Source organism: Nannobrachium achirus (genome assembly GCF_963921795.1).
Source record: "Nannobrachium achirus genome assembly, chromosome: 14".
NCBI lineage: Eukaryota > Metazoa > Chordata > Actinopteri > Myctophiformes > Myctophidae > Nannobrachium > Nannobrachium achirus.
In genome coordinates, this window is record NC_137821.1 from 1,794,601 (window position 1) to 1,814,562 (window position 19,962).

Here is a 19,962-nt window from a genome sequence, read left to right on the forward strand (position 1 = left end):
ATCAGTAGACAGTATCTCTACAGTCATGTGATCGACATGGATGTGTCAGATTTTCCATATTCCATCCTGATTGGCTAAAACTGGCTTTCAAAGTTTGCAGGATTGGTCAGTTTTGAATAAAATGCCTGAAATCCTGAACACAGTGTGCGATTTTGGTGAAATTGTGCATGCACATTCCCAATAGGCAGAGGAATAAATGCCACTTAAGAAAAATCAAATCAGCCTCATGGTGGCGCTATAACAGGCCGATTCATGTTTTCACATATAACTCCACCGATTAGTGTCAAACTTTGTATGCGCACTCCTTAGAGGCCAAGGTAAAACCTTTTCCCTGCATTTTTTACATCAGCCTTTTATAGCGCCATCAGGAGGCCGACTTATGTAAAACACATTACATGCCTGACCTGGTGGAGACCTGTGCTCGGAAGAGCACTGCTTCTAGTTATAGACTGTGATTCAGAGCTACTGTAACAGTGGGTCCAACATGGCTTCCATAGAGGGGACAGTTTCCTATTATAGACTGTGATTCAGAGCTACTGTAACAGTGGGTCCAACATGGCCTCCATAGGAGAACAGCTTCCTATTATAGACTGTGATTCAGAGCTACTGTAACAGTGGGTCCAACATGGCCTCCATAGGAGAACAGCTTCCTATTATAGACTGTGATTCAGAGCTACTGTAACAGTGGGTCCAACATGGCCTCCATAGGAGAACAGCTTCCTATTATAGACTGTGATTCAGAGCTACTGTAACAGTGGGTCCAACATGGCCTCCATAGGAGAACAGTTTCCTATTATAGACTGTGATTCAGAGCTACTGTAACAGTGGGTCCAACATGGCTTCCATAGGAGAACAGCTTCCTATTATAGACTGTGATTCAGAGCTACTGTAACAGTGGGTCCAACATGGCCTCCATAGGAGAACAGCTTCCTATTATAGACTGTGATTCAGAGCTACTGTAACAGTGGTTCAGCCAACGGTGACCACACACACACACACACACACACACACACACACACACACACACACACACACACACACACACACACACACACACACACACACACACACACTAATGACAGACCACTGTAGTGTGTGTGTGTGTGTGTGTGTGTGTGTGTGTGTGTGTGTGTGTGTGTGTGTGTGTGTGTGTGTGTGTGTGTGTGTGTGTGTGTGTGTGTGTGTGTGTGTGTGTGTGTGTGTGTGTGTGTGTGTGTGTGTGTGTGTGTGTGTGTGTGTGTGTGGCCTCCTGATCAAAGCAAAATACTTCCTGTCTGTCTCTCTTTCTCATGTAATCTTACGTGTGTGTGTATATACTGTATCAAGAAGCACTCTGCTTTGTGAATTGAAGGACAACTAAATAACATCTAGGCTCATTTTCCTACTTATATTGATCCATAACTAGGCAGAAATGCCCTGTTGTCCAGTTTCCCCAGCAGAACCCAGCAGCTCTCATAGCATAGAGTGGAGCCTATAAGCCTATCACTTTTACACTATTTGTTGTGGTCAAAAGTGATTTATTTCTTCATGAATGTGTTACTAGTTGTCATTACAAACACATCCATGCCTTGGTTGTTCAACACAAGCCGCCACAGTCTCATAAATCATGTTTTGGGGGAAGAGCATTCGTCACAACTGCCAATCAAAATGACTAGACTGTACTGGCCAATTCCGGGACTTGGCAAAACACATAAAAGCATAACATCTGTTTAGCAGAGTGTGATGGCTTGTGTGAGACAACGATGACATGGATGCGTGTGTAATGACAACTAGTAAGAGATTAGTAAGAGATTTATGAAAGAAGAAACACTTTTGACCACAACAAATAGTGTAAATGTGATAGGTTTATAGGCTCCACTCTATGCTATGAGAGCTGCTGGGTTCATTAAATGTTTTTCTTTATGTTCTTATAATCTATATTTAATGAAGTAATAAAAGAATGTGTGTTTTCATGTAATCTTGCATCAGTTAGAAAATAATTGCTGGAAGTTCCTTTCATACAAGAATGTACACAAACCTTATTTATGTGTCTGTCCCCGCTCTCACCCTGTGTGTGTGTGTGTGTGTGTGTGTGTGTGTGTGTGTGTGTGTGTGTGTGTGTGTGTGTGTGTGTGTGTGTGCGTGTGCGTGTGCGCGTGCGCGTGCGTCTCTGTGTGTGTGTGTGTGTGTGTGTAGCTATGATGTGATCCTCTCCTCCGGTCCAGAAGAGCTGCTCCATAAGTTCTCCAGGTTTGGACACAAAGTGGTTTTCAGCGCTGAGGGATTCTGTTGGCCGGACCAGAGACTGGCCTCTAAGTACCCTGTAGTTCATACTGGGAAGAGATACCTGAACTCTGGAGGTATGTACCCTGTACCCTAATATACCTTTATACCCTGATACCCTGTTCCCTAACCCTAACTACCCGGACCAGAGACTGGCTTCTAAGTACCCTGTGGTTCATACCGGGAAGAGATACCTTAAAGCCCTTTGCACACAGGACAGTTGCGTTTTTTTCGTTTGCGGCATGAATAAAACGCATTGGATTTGGTGTGCAAGGCTGTGCGGAATCGGCGCTGCGGATCCAAAAAGGAGTCATAAAAGGAGTGATGAGTTTTTTACCGCATGCGACAAGACGCACGAATCGAACGAAAAAAACGCACGGCGGCAGCCACTCGTCGCACGGCTAATTCGGAGCCGGTGTGCATGAGGTCATAGAGAATCATTGTTTTCTTTTCAAAAAATTATATTGTCCGTTTTATCCGTGCGGTTAAACGCGCCTGTGTGCAAAGGGCTTAACTAGTCCCCCCAGGAATCCGCGATTCCGCGATCGCAGAATTTTTCGCGGAATTCGCGACCACCCGCGGATTTCTCGGCCGTTCGCGGACTTTTCTGACGTCCGCGGAATAGCGGTCGCGAGTGGCAGCAGAGCGGCGGGAGTAGTCATTACTACTATTATAAAACAATGTGTACATGGTCTGGCAAGTGGCCACTTCATACAGAGCCTGGGGAATAGCTTAGCTTCCTCCTGCTAGTTGCACTGATGCTGTATTGGTCCGGTCCCACATTCGTTCCTGACAGAAACTGTGTCCTGATCTATAGTTCCTCTCTGCCTCTATAATGGTCCTGGCAACAATGCTAATACAGAAGAGAATAAATAAATATTACACCCATACTAGGTAGTAGGTAGGCTATCCTCTAAAATGTGGTTACTATGGGCATTGGTTAATTTGTATGACAATATAGTCTTTGCAACAGAAAGTAATTATTAAAAACAATAACTAATAATAATAATAGATTTAATATTAGATTTTTATTCTCAAAAATGATTATTTGATTATTCTAACCACTAATTACAATTAATTGTAGCTATTTCATGAAGGGTTTTACTTGATTATTAGAACTATATCATTTTTAGCTTGATAACTGGTCATTTTAGGTTGTTTATTAATGTCCGCGGAATCAAGAATTGTTCACCACAGAATTCCGCAGAATCAGGATTGTTCTCCGCGGAATAAAGCATTTTTCTCCGCGGATTCCTGGGGGGACTACTTAACTCTGGAGGTATGTACCCTGATACCCTGATACCCTGTACCCTGTTCCCTAACTAACCTGACCTCCAACTAAGACTGGCCTCCAAGTACCCTGTAGTCCATACTGGGAAGAGCTACCTTAACCCTGGGAATAAGTGGTGATATATATAATATATCCTAGGACACAGCCCATGTATCATAACTACCAGTTGAATTGCTTATGCTTTATCACTGCGATTCACATGTTGCTCTGTGTTATAGAAAATAATTTGGCACAAAATCTGGAATGGAATTATACCATATTAGTATAGTATAGTATTCAATTCCATTCCAAAATTCGAGCCAAAATTCTTTGATAATAAGAATAAGATATGCTATTGTTTTAGGGTTTTATCTACACTGTCTGAGGAGTAAAGGCCCATTCCCACTGGGCCAGAGAACAGATAAAAAAATCTCTTTCTCCAGATATTTTTCCATTCAAGTGGATGGTAGATACAGATAAAAGAAATATCTGTGACAGAATGGAAAAATATCTGGGAATGGGCATTAATAGACTCATTACTGCACTGAATGATTGTTATACAGGCCTGCAAATTGGGTTAAATATTCTGGAAATGTTTTTAAAGTTCAATGGTAAAAATGTGTGTGAACCCTGTTTGAAGACGGGTCATTTTATGTTTGTTTGCACGCGGGTGTCACGCTCTGAGAGTAGCTGAAGGTTCAACGCTTAAAGGTGTGAGCTTGTAGATCGGCTATTTTCAGCACAAAGCCAGGTATAAATCAGTCATTGCGAAGCCATCACGACACAAAATACATTTCAGCCGACGAAATTAACTTGATTTTGGCTCGTAAGCAAAAAGTGTGAGGCTCCTGTGATGTTTTCATTAAACTTTGAACTGGGATGATACAATACACATGGAACACTATCTAATATGTGTTTCTGTCTGTCTGTCTGTCTGTCTGTCTGTCTGTCTGTCTGTCTGTCTGTCTGTCTGTCTGTCTGTCTGTCTGTCTGTCTGTCTCTCTCTCTGTGTGCAGGCTTCATCGGCTACGCTCCAGAGCTCAGTACGTTGGTTCAGCAGTGGAAACTGAAGGACAACGATGATGACCAGCTGTTTTATACCAAGATCTACCTGGATAAAACCCAGCGGGTTAGTTACTAGTATTATTATTATAACTATTACTACTAGTAATACTATCACTATTACTATTATAACTAGTACTGTTTTATAACACAACGGGTTAGTTACTAGTATTACTATTATAACTAGTACTGTTTTATACCAAGATGTACCTGGATTACTATTGTAGCGCCCAAGTCCAATACCTGGCACTGCTGCTGGTTGTCGACTAAAAGAACTAGTCCCAAAAAGATATTTTTTTCTTTTTCCTGAGTTTCAAAATAAGCCGTGTTTATTCTCACACTTTCAGACAGTCACTTTGGCACTTTTGGCCAAGAACACACGGTCACAGTGACAAGACAGTTTGTCTCCAAATGGACAACACCTGTCTCTCATTACCTGTGTTCCATAAACAACCTGGCCACCTTGGCCTTGAACTTGGGTGAACTTCAAAGTAACGTCATAGCATGACAAAACACAGAAACCATAATATGGCTCTTATAACTATTACTGTTCTTTACCAAGATCTATCTGGATAAAACTGAACAGGTTAACTGCTATTATTATCGCACATGTATGACACATTGTGAGCTTGTAGATAGGCTATTTTCAAATGGCCGAAATGTATGCTGGGTTGAAGTGGTTCATGTATGTTTTGTAATAACAATCAAAATCTATAAATTAACTAGTAACTGAAGTTATAATTGTAGTCTACTTCAGGGGTTCCCAAACTGTTTGGTCTCAGGTCACCCCATAAATATTGTTTTAACCCCTACATTATAATTGTCTCTCCCAGCACCTTATATTTATAGAATATCGTCGTTGTCGGGTGGAAACCTTGTATGTCCAAAACCGTTTGTTTTGTATTTATCATCTATGAAATGTACTAAACTAGTGAAAACAGCAGATCTACAAGCACACAACGCCTCGGCGTTGTCTGCTTGTAGATCGGCTGTTTTCACTAGTTTTGTGCGACAGTCTTGTATGATGAAGCAGGGCTTTGCTTTACCAAAAGACGTACACATTTGAAACTTGGAGATACAAGGTTTCTGGCCGACAGTGACGATATTTTAGTGATTATGTTGCGAGGAAAACGTTGAGATAATAACCATTTTGGTTAGAACTCACAGAAAATAACTTTGTATTCAAGTTTAAAATGATATTAAATATTAAATAGTGTCCAAATAAATTCTATTATCATCAAATGATCTCGTGGCACCCCTGGACTGCCGTCACGGCACCCCAGGGTGCCCCGTCACCCACTTTGAAAACCCCTGGTCTAGTAAAAGTACAATATTCTCCTCTTGAGATGCAGTGCAGTAGAAGTACAAGTAGGACTACTGGAAATTGGAAATGGTCCATAAAGTAAAAATATAAATAACACAATTTTATAAACTACTTGAGTAAATGTACTTAGTTACTTACTTGTTGATCACATGGAGGTGATTGACTGATAGACTGATTGCTCACTCATTAGATGAGATGATTGATTGATTGATTGATTGATTGATTGATTGATTGATTGATGTCCTGTCATCAGACCAAGTACAACATGACTCTGGATCATCGCTCCAGAATCTTCCAGAACCTCAACGGAGCTATCGGTGAGAGACGCACGCACGCACGCACGCACGCACGCACGCACGCACGCACGCACACACACACACACACACACACACACACACACACACACACACACACACATACATTGAGAGCTTGTAGATCGCCTGTTTTCGTCTCAATCTCAAAGCCTCTAATCTTCAATCTGAGATTTCTTCACCTTACCTTATGCAGTATATTGGCTCTGTTGTAGCCTGACAGTGAGTCCCAGGTTCGATTCCCAACCCTGTCGACCTTCTCTCCTGGTTACTGGCCGACTCTGAATGAATGAATGGTTTATTGGTTTATTCAGTGAGACGTAAGTCTTTTTGATCTTTTAGCCTGATCGAAGAGCTATGGAAAAGATGTAGACAAAAGCTTGAAGCTTTTTGATGCCTATCCTTATTGCATACTGTTTTACATTTTACTTAGAAAGAAGAATGTAGAGAAGCTACAAACATAAGTTTCCAGTCAATCTTAACTGTACTGTCGAATTAACATACATTAGACAGTTCTCTCTATTATTTTGTTTACAGATCTAGTCAATATACTGTATATATTACCATTGACCATATCTGTGGTGAGTTGCCGAGTAGTTTAGTCTATTTTGTACTAAAGTCTGAGCCCTCGCAGGGCAGTGGAAGTCCTTGTCTATGATCTGAGGAGAGTTCCTGCTTAGAGAGAACTCTCTAAGGCCCTGGACCAGAGCTAGGTGAACACATGTACCTGACTGACAGCTGTCAGTCAAACCATAACTTCCATGTGATCATAGATTCCTTACTTCACTGAGCTGCTCATTAATGTTACATGGCTTCTACACTCCATTATGAGTGGTCCATGACTGCCATCTAGTGGTAGAACTACATTTCTAATAGCTAATAGCCTAGACAGAAAAAAGACATGTCATTTCCAGTCTACCTTGAGTATCTGTGTGACATACTGTAGGTGGATAAGTAACAGCGTCGCGGCTGCCACTCATAGCAGAGACAGAACAGTATTGTGCCAGCCTGTTTGCCTCCTTTGTGGGCATCCCAAGTTGTTGAAACCCTCTAACAACCAGTCTGTGGGTAGAATGTCCTACTGTAGGCTGCCAAATATAAAAGCTCTGAGATGGTATGTAGGAGTGGTCTGTGTTTAATGGCCTTGGTCAGGCCACACACACACACACACACACACACACACACACACACACACACACACACACACACACACACACACACACACACACACACACACACACACACACACACACACACACACACACACACACACACACACACACCTTCCCTTTATCTCTCTCTCTCTCTCTCTCATTCATTCCTAATGTCTCTCTCTCTCTCTCATTCATTCCTAATGTCTCTCTCTCTCTCTCATTCATTCCTAATGTCTCTCTCTCTCTCTCTCTCATTCATTCCTAATGTCTCTCTCTCTCTGTAGAGGAGGTGGTGTTAAAGTTTGAGAAGTCTCGGGTTCGAGCGAGGAACGTGGCCTTCGACACGCTTCCTGTTGTCATCCACGGCAACGGCCCCACCAAGGTGAGAGCCAATCACCTTCCTCCTCCTTCCAGTGTGACCAATCAGTCACCACTTCAAATGTGCTGCTGAGCCAATCAGATTGATGAAGGAAATGATGATGGGAAAAATAAATAAAACTACAGCTGAGTCTATTTGGCTCAAAGTAGTAGATCTACAACCTAGAAACGTGTTGTTTCACACTGCGTTTCTAGCTTGCCGATGTGCTACTTTTGATGCTTGTGTAATATGATCAACAATAATAATCTTTATTGTCCTCAAAGGGACATTTGTATTCACAAGTCTGTTCAAACAATAAAGCAACACATAAACCTAAACATGTAACACAACACAACACACAACACATCACACAGACAGATCATCAGATCTCCACTATGCACAGAAAACCATTCTATCAGCAGGGCGATGGCAGTTTCTTTAGTGCAGTGATGAGGGGACAAAACTCCTGCTGAACCCAACCATGTGCCACTTCAAGTAGCGTGTTCATTTGTGTTCAATATGGTTTCTGCTCCACAACAGTATAGATTGATTCTATTGTATTTACTTTAAGAAAGATTAAATGTTTTCCCTGCAGTGGGCCCTCTAGGTGGGGCCAGGGGAAATGTGGATGGGAGGAGAAAATGAAAAAAAAAAAAAAAATAATAATAATAATAATAATAATAATAATACCGTCACGCCACACACTGTCATTAAGACTGCACACAATCTGACATTGTACTTTATCTGGCAAAGTGGCAAATCGTCATCATCAAACGTTTTGACCTACAAGGTGGAAACGTTGCACTCTTAACTCATTGAGTGCCAATCCCGAACTAGTTCGGCTTTATTATCGTATCGCAGAGTGCCGATCCCGAACTAGTTCGGCTTTTAAAAAAAAAAAAAAAGAAAAAAAAAAATTTTTTTTTGAAAAAAAAAATTTTGACAATTTTTTTTTGGACCCCATCAAATCTGGTGAACATGATTTCAATCGCGATTTTGCATGTTCCACCCCCATACAACCCCATCTAACATACAGGGCAGCCATTTTTGTTTACATAACATGTAAAACATAATGGCTCTTATCTCAAGAATGCCTGAACGGATTTCCAATCGGATTTTTTTGTTTGAAAGCTGTGAACAAACTGCACAAATCCACTCCAATGCAATCCAGGATTGCATTGGATTTTTTAGAGCTCATTCTTCTCTGTTTTTTTCCCATGCATGAGGTGTGCAAGGTTTAATCGTGGCTAAATTGCAGAAAATAGATCTTCTAAAATGCTTGGTAGCCAATAGCTAACTTCAAGCTAACTTCATCCTCTTCCTGTACATGCACAAAGGAAAGTGTTCAGGCATGTCATGGCTGCAGGGCTTGTGCATATACCAGCACTGTCTAAGTAGAATTCTCTGGTCATTGGGGCCCTCTAGTGGTGAAAAAGGGGGCACTCAAAGAGTTAAGTGCACACAGTCTCCTCACTCATCAGTTCACATGTTAAAATTAAATCGGGCATTAAATGCTCATCGTGTGTGTGTGTGTGTGTGTGTGTGTGTGTGTGTGTGTGTGTGTGTGTGTGTGTGTGTGTGTGTGTGTGTGTGTGTGTGTGTGTGTGTGTGTGTGTGTGTGTGTGTGTGTGTGTGTGTGTGTGTGTGTGTGTGTGTGTGTGTGTGTGTGTGTGTGCAGCTCCAGTTAAACTACCTAGGTAACTACGTTCCTACAGCCTGGACTCATGAGAATGGATGTGGAATCTGTGATGATGACCTGATGATCCTGGACAACACACTGGTATGATTAATCTGTATTAATTAATCTGTATTAATTAATTTATATGAATCTGTGATGATGACCTGATGATCCTTGACAACACCATGGTATGGATATGAATCTCATCATCTGTTATGTTTCACTGTGGTATGGATATGAATCATATGATCTGTTATTTTCATGGTATGGATATGATCTGTTATTTTCATGGTATGGATATGATCTGTTATTTTTCGGCTACTTGTTAAGCAATTTTCAGACAGCAAAATTATAAATACATTTGTGTCAAAATACATTTCAAGATCAGAGTATTTGAATTGTCCAGACTATCAATAGCATACAACAGAACTTCAGAAGATACTGCTATAAAATGAAGCATGGATTGGCACACACACATTCAGTGAAGGCAGTTCAGAACTTAACACTAATAGTGCCTCTTAATCTGAAGGTTGCTTGGTGCCTCGGTGCCACGCCGTTTCCTCCATAGGCCGCCGCTATTATTTTGAAGGGCTGGAAGGGGGTTGTTTTAGTTTTTTTGGATTATCACTTGACGGCAACGATTACGTCATCTAGTCACATGACAGTGTGAGCCCAGAAGAGAACATGGCTGCGCCCAGCGTTTGTGTACAGTACTGGAGAGTGGAGACCATCCTTTGTATAAGAATGTCCCTTTTGGAGAAAATGAGGTCTCTTTATGGGCCTCTCAATGGATTTACTATGGAGGACGTTAACTTCGCGTGCACGCCCGACGTGCGTTGTAAACAAATCGCGGACATTACCGATGCGGGCGGGACCGGAGCGACGTACAGTAAGTAATAATATCTTTACTGTATATACAGTAAGATTGACAGTCCTCACCGTCAACGGCGCCATGGTATTAACCCTTTCAATGACGGTGAGCGCCGTCTACAGCAGCAGAACAGTTAAGGGAAACACCTCAAACCCCATGTTTCAAAAATGACATTTTGAGACGATAGCCATGTTTCCATAAACGTATTCGAATTAGGGAAGCGAATTATCAGAAATGCGAATTTAGCCCGTTTCCATTAAACTGATGAAATGCGATTCTTGGGAGATCCTGCCTGGGTCCGTCTGACCGACGTGCTGTAAATTCTTCCAGCTGGGATGGGGATGATTTTTTCAGACCGAGAGACGTGAGCACTGCTGTGACTCGCTGCACACTCATCCTGCAGCGGCGCAGATGTGAGCTGCTGTGAGCTTGTAGATCGGCCACTTTTGGCACGCAACACAGTGTGATAATGAAGGGTCACTCTGTGTGTAACAACAGTTTTTTTTGTGGGCTAACGCTATTAATGGACGTTAATTAAGCGGCGGGATTAGGGTTATAGGAGGACGATATGGACCAGAACGTCATAATTTATTCGCATTTATTGTCTGAACCATTTCCATTCACAAATGCGCATTTAGTTTATTCGATAAAGCCTCAAAATCCACCTCCTCCAAGCAGATAAAAGTTTTTGCAGATAATGAAAGTTTATTTGAATTTTGAAGTGTTTCCATTAAAAGATTTAAGCGAAAAAGGCTTAATGCTTATTAACACTTTGTAAGCTGAAATAGAATGGGGGTTGGTAGATTAGCCGTGAAATTTCTATTATTGTATTGTGATCTGAGACATAATATTATGTTTATAAACATGAGCCCGCAGCCCCTCCTCCTTGGACAGCGCCGTTGTTTTTTCTTTTTTTCCCCCCCCCAGGTCAGTAGCTCACCGTGATTTTCTCGATCTCCGTTGGGATAGAATGGGTGTTTTGGCCGCACATCGATTTCCCCGTGCGTTTCGCGTGCGCGATCCGTTCACGTAAATGTCCCCGCAAATAATCCATGTGTGACTCAATAGCAGAACTGAAAATTTTCACTTGCATAGCCCCTAGCATGGCTGCTGTAGAAGCACCAGGGTACAGACAGTAACCAAATAGGGTAATGTGCCTTGGAAAAGGAAAGGCCAATGACATCACTTCTGCTTCATGTCAGCCCAGCCATGAGCTATCGATGCACGAGTGGTGACTAGGGAAGGTTAGACGATCGCCGATTTTCGGATGAAAATCATTTATTTCGGTAAATACGGGAAAGTACGGGAAAAGACGATTGGCTGCCCCTCCCCCCCTAGGAAGTTCGATATAGTACGGTTTTAACATTAAGGGGCTCCCCTTTAACCCCTGTGTATAGTGATAGAAACTTTAACCCCTGTGTATAGTGATAGAAACTTTAACCCCTGTGTATAGTGATAGAAACTTTAACCCTGTGTATAGTGATAGAAACTTTAACCCCTGTGTATAGTGATAGAAACTTTAACCCCTGTGTATAGTGATAGAAACTTTAACCCTGTGTATAGTGATAGAAACTTTAACCCCTGTGTATAGTGATAGAAACTTTAACCCCTGTGTATAGTGATAGAAACTTTAACCCCTGTGTATAGTGATAGAAACTTTAACCCCTGTGTATAGTGATAGAAACTAGGGCATTCACGAATAGTGATGTTTAGTATTCTAATTATTCAACCTCAAAGTATTCTAATAGTCGAATATTCGACAGGACTGGCCAAACTGTCAAATATTAAGTAAGCAAGAGGCCAACATTGTGAAAATAGCAGATCTACATGCCGATCTGCTATTTTCACAATATTTATCTGCGGGACCGAGTCACATTAAATGTAATACCTACAATTCCAAGTGCTTGTCAGGGCTTTGAACTGGGGACCCCCAGTTCAAATATGTTTATTTTGGGGGTCACGGCCTAAAAAGGTTTGAGAACCCCTGGTATAGAGCATTAACAAATTCATCCACCAGGGGCATTGACAACTCATTCTTATGACTTCCTATCTAGCCAAGCTTTATAAACTATATATTTTTTAAAGAGCGAGAGAGAAAAAAGTGAATATTCGACTTCGATGAACAACGTCGAATAATGACTTTGATATTCAAATATTTGGTGAATGCCCTAATAGAAACCTGTGTGTGTGTGTGTGTGTGTGTGTGTGTGTGTGTGTGTGTGTGTGTGTGTGTGTGTGTGTGTGTGTGTGTGTGTGTGTGTGTGTGTGTGTGTGTGTGTGTGTGTGTGTGTGTGTGTGTGTGTGTGTGTGTGTGTGTGTGTGTGTGCAGGATGAGGACATGCCCATGGTGCACGTTGCAGTGTTTATAGAACAGCCCACTGCCTTCCTAGAGGAGTTCCTACACAGACTGACTACGTTCACCTACCCTCTGGACAGGATACGACTGTTCATACACAACAATGTAAGATATACACACACACACACACACACACACACACACACACACACTTTTTCTTTCTTCTTGCCTCTTTTTCTCCCAGATTTAGTGGTTCAGTTTGGCCTTCCGCCCCTTAACAAAATAATGATCTCTCCTGTGGAGATGCTTTTAAACAGCAGTATCTTTGATTACCGATATCGCTGATTGTAGCACGGTCTCGTTTTCTTCAATTCTCCTCTCCGCCTCGTCCATTCGGACACTCATTCCATTCAGCTGTCTTTTAATGTCTGAGAATTCTTGCACGTCCAAAGAGACATGCAAGAGACTTTCTGAGCGCTCGCAACTCTAGGAGTATGCTCCTCATATTAGCTCCGCCATCTTCATCATCATCATGTTCTTCACGAGAGGTGCTTCGGCTATTTCTTCTCGTTTTTCGGTCGTAGTCAGCCTTGCTCAGGGTTTTACGAGTGTTTCTCGCCACTTCATCTTTTTAAAAATGTGTTATCTCCGTTTTTGATCAACCAGGCTGTTAAAGAAGGCTTATTTAGCAATAACCTGTCAGAGAGCTGTGGTGTAGGCTGTCATCCCCTCAAACAGCAGTATCTTTAGTTTTTGGTTGTGGTTGTGAATTCTTCATTTCTCTCCCATCCTCTAAAGGGTCTGTTTAGTCCACGGCTGATGATCATGAACTGTAATTTCTACAGAAATGTTTAATTTGTAAATAAATACAAATTGAATATTTTTATTTAAGTAAATTGTTTTTGTGGCCTTTACCTCATTGTTGTATTTGCTGGCCTCCCTGCCCTGCACTAAGGCCGCTTTGCCCTCAAACAATAAGGCTGGCCTTAACACTAGCAGATCATCTGGGCATTGGTATCTGGTAGCGTCACACACTACACTACAGGATAATAGTTTAGGATTCTCTTACCAGATCATCTAAACACGCACACACTGCACCATTAAATAAATCGGGGGCACCACGCCGCAAACATGTGGAAGCAGAAGAAGTAAACATTGGGCAGCAGGCTCTCTGCAACAACAGTCCCTTGCGTCCGAACAGCGGGCTCAGCGGCTGTCTTTTCTCTGGCTCGCCCGCAGTGCTGTTCCATATCAGTATGAAACAGTATCATAACATTTGAAAATGGTCGTCCTGTGAGCATCTCTGCAGGGTTAAGATTAGATCTTTGAACCCTCAAACTAGACGACATTTATTCCAGAGGATCACCCCCGATCTAGACGCAGTCCTACCGATACTCAGGAGGGTCGTTAAATGCCCCAATTATCTGCTAGCGTAAGACCACCGTAAGAACAATTATCTGCTAGCGTAAGACCACCGTAAGAGGACAGCTTAAGACCACCGTAAGACCACCGTAAGACCACCGTAAGAGGACAGCTTAAGACCACCGTAAGAGGACAGCTTAAGACCACCGTAAGAGGACAGCTTAGGGGAAAAGTGGCCTTGTCCCTAAAATGACCAAATGGCTCAGACCTCTTCAGTACAGTGGCTCACACATCCAGTAGTATTTAATGTATTATAACAGGTATTATAATGTATTCTACAGGTTGTTTATCATGAGAAGCACATCTCAGCGTTCTGGGAGAAGAACAAAGCTTTGTTTATAATGTATTATAATGTATTATAACAGGTATTATAATGTATATTTAATGTATATTCCAGGTGGTTTATCATGAGAAGCACATCTCAGCGTTCTGGGAGAAGAACAAAGCTTTTTTTCCTGAAGCTCGTCTGGTTGGACCTGAAGAGAACCTGACCCAGGAGCAGGCCAGAACCATGGCTGTGTGAGTTACACCAATATATATTAATACTACTATACTTTACCATAGAGCAGGCCAGAACCATGGCTGTGTGAGTTACACCAACACTATTAATACTACTGTACTCTACCATAGAGCAGGCCAGAACCATGGCTGTGTGAGTTACACCAACACTATTAATACTACTGTACTCTACCATAGAGCAGGCCAGAACCATGGCTGTGTGAGTTACACCAACACTATTAATACTACTGTACTCTACCATAGAGCAGGCCAGAACCATGGCTGTGTGAGTTACACCAACACTATTAATACTACTGTACTCTACCATAGAGCAGGCCAGAACCATGGCTGTGTGAGTTACACCAACACTATTAATACTACTGTACTCTACCATAGAGCAGGCCAGAACCATGGCTGTGTGAGTTACACCAACACTATTAATACTACTGTACTCTACCATAGAGCAGGCCAGAACCATGGCTGTGTGAGTTACACCAACACTATTAATACTACTGTACTCTACCATAGAGCAGGCCAGAACCATGGATGTGTGAGTTACACCAACACTATTAATACTACTGTACTCTACCATAGAGCAGGCCAGAACCATGGATGTGTGAGTTACACCAACACTATTAATACTACTGTACTCTACCATAGAGCAGGCCAGAACCATGGCTGTGTGAGTTACACCAACACTATTAATACTACTGTACTCTACCATAGAGCAGGCCAGAACCATGGCTGTGTGAGTTACACCAACACTATTAATACTACTGTACTCTACCATAGAGCAGGCAGAACCATGGCTGTGTGAGTTACACCAACACTATTAATACTACTGTACTCTACCATAGAGCAGGCCAGAACCATGGCTGTGTGAGTTACACCAACACTATTAATACTACTGTACTCTACCATAGAGCAGGCCAGAACCATGGCTGTGTGAGTTACACCAACACTATTAATACTACTGTACTCTACCATAGAGCAGGCCAGAACCATGGCTGTGTGAGTTACACCAACACTATTAATACTACTGTACTCTACCATAGAGCAGGCCAGAACCATGGCTGTGTGAGTTACACCAACACTATTAATACTATTGTACTCTACCATAGAGCAGGCCAGAACCATGGCTGTGTGAGTTACACCAACACTATTAATACTACTGTACTCTACCATAGAGCAGGCCAGAACCATGGCTGTGTGAGTTACACCAACATTATTAATACTACTGTACTCTACCATAGAGCAGGCCAGAACCATGGCTGTGTGAGTTACACCAACACTATTAATACTACTGTACTCTACCATAGAGCAGGCCAGAACCATGGCTGTGTGAGTTACACCAACACTATTAATACTACTGTACTCTACCATAGAGCAGGCCAGAACCATGGCTGTGTGAGTTACACCAACACTATTAATACTACTGTACTCTACCATAGAGCAGGCCAGAACCATGGCTGTGTGAGTTACACCAACACTATTAATACTACTGTACTCTACCATAGAGCAGGCCAGAACCATGGCTGTGTGAGTTACACCAATATATATTAATACTACTATACTTTACCATAGAGCAGGCCAGAACCATGGCTGTGTAAGTTACACCAACACTATTAATACTACTGTACTCTACCATAGAGCAGGCCAGAACCATGGCTGTGTAAGTTACACCAACACTATTAATACTACTGTACTCTACCATAGAGCAGGCCAGAACCATGGCTGTGTGAGTTACACCAATATATATTAATACTACTATACTTTACCATAGAGCAGGCCAGAACCATGGATGTGTGAGTTACACCAGTATACTGTACCAGAACCATGGCTGTGTAAGTTACACCAACACTATTAATACTACTGTACTCTACCATAGAGCAGGCCAGAACCATGGCTGTGTGAGTTACACCAACACTATTAATACTACTTTACTCTACCATAGAGCAGGCCAGAACCATGGCTGTGTGAGTTACACCAACACTATTAATACTACTGTACTCTACCATAGAGCAGGCCAGAACCATGGCTGTGTGAGTTACACCAACACTATTAATACTACTGTACTCTACCATAGAGCAGGCCAGAACCATGGCTGTGTGAGTTACACCAATATATATTAATACTACTATACTTTACCATAGAGCAGGCCAGAACCATGGCTGTGTAAGTTACACCAACACTATTAATACTACTGTACTCTACCATAGAGCAGGCCAGAACCATGGCTGTGTGAGTTACACCAACACTATTAATACTACTGTACTCTACCATAGAGCAGGCCAGAACCATGGCTGTGTGAGTTACACCAACACTATTAATACTACTGTACTCTACCATAGAGCAGGCCAGAACCATGGCTGTGTGAGTTACACCAATATATATTAATACTACTATACTTTACCATAGAGCAGGCCAGAACCATGGCTGTGTAAGTTACACCAACACTATTAATACGACTGTACTCTACCATAGAGCAGGCCAGAACCATGGCTGTGTAAGTTACACCAACACTATTAATACTACTGTACTCTACCATAGAGCAGGCCAGAACCATGGCTGTGTGAGTTACACCAATATATATTAATACTACTATACTTTACCATAGAGCAGGCCAGAACCATGGATGTGTGAGTTACACCAGTATACTGTACCAGAACCATGGCTGTGTAAGTTACACCAACACTATTAATACTACTGTACTCTACCATAGAGCAGGCCAGAACCATGGCTGTGTAAGTTACACCAATATATATTAATACTACTATACTTTACCATAGAGCAGGCCAGAACCATGGCTGTGTGAGTTACACCAGTATACTGTACCAGAACCATGGCTGTGTAAGTTACACCAATATATATTAATACTACTATACTTTACCATAGAGCAGGCCAGAACCATGGCTGTGTGAGTTACACCAACACTATTAATACTACTGTACTCTACCATAGAGCAGGCCAGAACCATGGCTGTGAGAGTTACACCAACATACTGTTAATACTACTATACTCTACCATACAGCAGGCCAGAACCATGGCTGTGTGAGTTACACCAACATTACTATACCAGAACCATGGCTGTGAGAGTTACACCAACACTATTAATACTACTATACTTTACCATAGAGCAGGCCAGAACCATGGCTGTGTGAGTTACACCAATACACTGTACCAGAACCATGGCTGTGTGAGTTATACCAATATACTGTACTATAGAGCAGGCCAGAACCATAGTTGTGTAAGGCTTACACATGGCCGTCCTGTCCAAAAGGAGAGGATTAGCAAGGTATAACAGTCAGCAAGGTATTGCTCAATGTCGGCCATTATAGGAAGCCCCTCAATTTGGAGGAGACGTTGTTTCCTTTACCCATGATTGATGTCCGCTGTATGTACAGTAACAATACTGTATGTTAACTATACTGTATGTACAGTAACAATACTCTGCCGTTTAGGCTCTTTGTAACTGGCTGTTCTTTCATATTATCTGACTGCACTGGCAGTGTTTATGACCTTTGTACGAGGCATCCTTGTACTTCTGTTCATGTGGTCATAAATAAACATTTAAAATGTGTGCTCTCTCTCCAGAGAGGCGTGTAAGAAGGACCAGCAGTGTGATTACTCTCTGTCTCTCTCTCTCTCTCTCTCCAGAGAGGCGTGTAAGAAGGACCAGCAGTGTGATTACTCTCTCTCTCTCTCTCTCCAGAGAGGCGTGTAAGAAGGACCAGCAGTGTGATTACTCTCTGTCTCTCTCTCTCTCTCTCCAGAGAGGCGTGTAAGAAGGACCAGCAGTGTGATTACTCTCTCTCTCTCTCTCTCTCTCCCCAGAGAGGCGTGTAAGAAGGACCAGCAGTGTGATTACTCTCTCTCTCTCTCTCTCTCTCTCTCTCTCTCTCCAGAGAGGCGTGTAAGAAGGACCAGCAGTGTGATTACTCTCTGTCTCTCTCTCTCTCTCTCTCCAGAGAGGCGTGTAAGAAGGACCAGCAGTGTGATTACTCTCTCTCTCTCTCTCTCCAGAGAGGCGTGTAAGAAGGACCAGCAGTGTGATTACTCTCTGTCTCTCTCTCTCTCTCTCCAGAGAGGCGTGTAAGAAGGACCAGCAGTGTGATTACTCTCTCTCTCTCTCTCTCTCTCCCCAGAGAGGCGTGTAAGAAGGACCAGCAGTGTGATTACTCTCTCTCTCTCTCTCTCTCTCTCTCTCTCTCTCCAGAGAGGCGTGTAAGAAGGACCAGCAGTGTGATTACTCTCTGTCTCTCTCTCTCTCTCTCCAGAGAGGCGTGTAAGAAGGACCAGCAGTGTGATTACTCTCTCTCTCTCTCTCTCTCTCTCTCTCTAGAGAGGCGTGTAAGAAGGACCAGCATTGTGATTACTCTCTCTCTCTCTCTCTCTCTCTCTCTCCAGAGAGGCGTGTAAGAAGGACCAGCAGTGTGATTACTCTCTCTCTCTCTCTCTCTCTCCCCAGAGAGGCGTGTAAGAAGGACCAGCAGTGTGATTACTCTCTCTCTCTCTCTCTCTCTCTCCAGAGAGGCGTGTAAGAAGGACCAGCAGTGTGATTACTCTCTGTCTCTCTCTCTCTCTCTCCAGAGAGGCGTGTAAGAAGGACCAGCAGTGTGATTACTCTCTCTCTCTCTCTCTCTCTCTCTCTCTAGAGAGGCGTGTAAGAAGGACCAGCAGTGTGATTACTCTCTCTCTCTCTCTCTCTCTCTCTCTCTAGAGAGGCGTGTAAGAAGGACCAGCAGTGTGATTACTCTCTCTCTCTCTCTCTCTCTCTCTCTCCAGAGAGGCGTGTAAGAAGGACCAGCAGTGTGATTACTCTCTCTCTCTCTCTCTCTCTCCCCAGAGAGGCGTGTAAGAAGGACCAGCAGTGTGATTACTCTCTCTCTCTCTCTCTCTCTCCAGAGAGGCGTGTAAGAAGGACCAGCAGTGTGATTACTCTCTCTCTCTCTCTCTCTCTCTCTGCAGAGAGGCGTGTAAGAAGGACCAGCAGTGTGATTACTACTTCAGTGTGGACTCTGACGTGGCTCTGATCAACCCTGATGTTCTACGCATCCTCATCGAGGAGAACAAGTATGTACTGTTAACTTAACCACCCCTAGTACACACTACAGTATCTAGTACGTAGGAGAACAAGTATGTACTGTTAACTTAACCACCCCTAGTACACACTACAGTATCTAGTACGTAGGAGAACAAGTATGTACTGTTAACTTAACCACCCCTAGTACACACTACAGTATCTAGTACGTAGGAGAACAAGTATGTACTGTTAACCTAACCACCCCTAGTACACACTACAGTATCTAGTACGTAGGAGAACAAGTATGTACTGTTAACTTAACCACCCCTAGTACACACTACAGTATCTAGTACGTACTAGGAGAACAAGTATGTACTGTTAACCTAACCACCCCTAGTACACACTACAGTATCTAGTACGTACTAGGAGAACA

At 42.6% G+C, this 19,962-nt stretch overlaps 1 protein-coding gene across 1 annotated transcript in view; it reads left to right on the plus strand.

The window, feature by feature from the left end:
• Positions 1 to 19,962, plus strand: part of plod3 (procollagen-lysine, 2-oxoglutarate 5-dioxygenase 3) — a 55,536-nt gene that overhangs the window by 18,803 nt on the left and 16,771 nt on the right. Inside the window, exons 4-11 of the mRNA XM_080742213.1 lie at positions 2,176 to 2,339; positions 4,549 to 4,661; positions 6,172 to 6,235; positions 7,668 to 7,765; positions 9,420 to 9,521; positions 12,620 to 12,751; positions 14,406 to 14,527; positions 19,475 to 19,579. Of these exons, the coding sequence (XP_080598339.1) occupies positions 2,176 to 2,339; positions 4,549 to 4,661; positions 6,172 to 6,235; positions 7,668 to 7,765; positions 9,420 to 9,521; positions 12,620 to 12,751; positions 14,406 to 14,527; positions 19,475 to 19,579 (900 nt within the window). The remainder of the gene's footprint in view (positions 1 to 2,175; positions 2,340 to 4,548; positions 4,662 to 6,171; positions 6,236 to 7,667; positions 7,766 to 9,419; positions 9,522 to 12,619; positions 12,752 to 14,405; positions 14,528 to 19,474; positions 19,580 to 19,962) is intronic.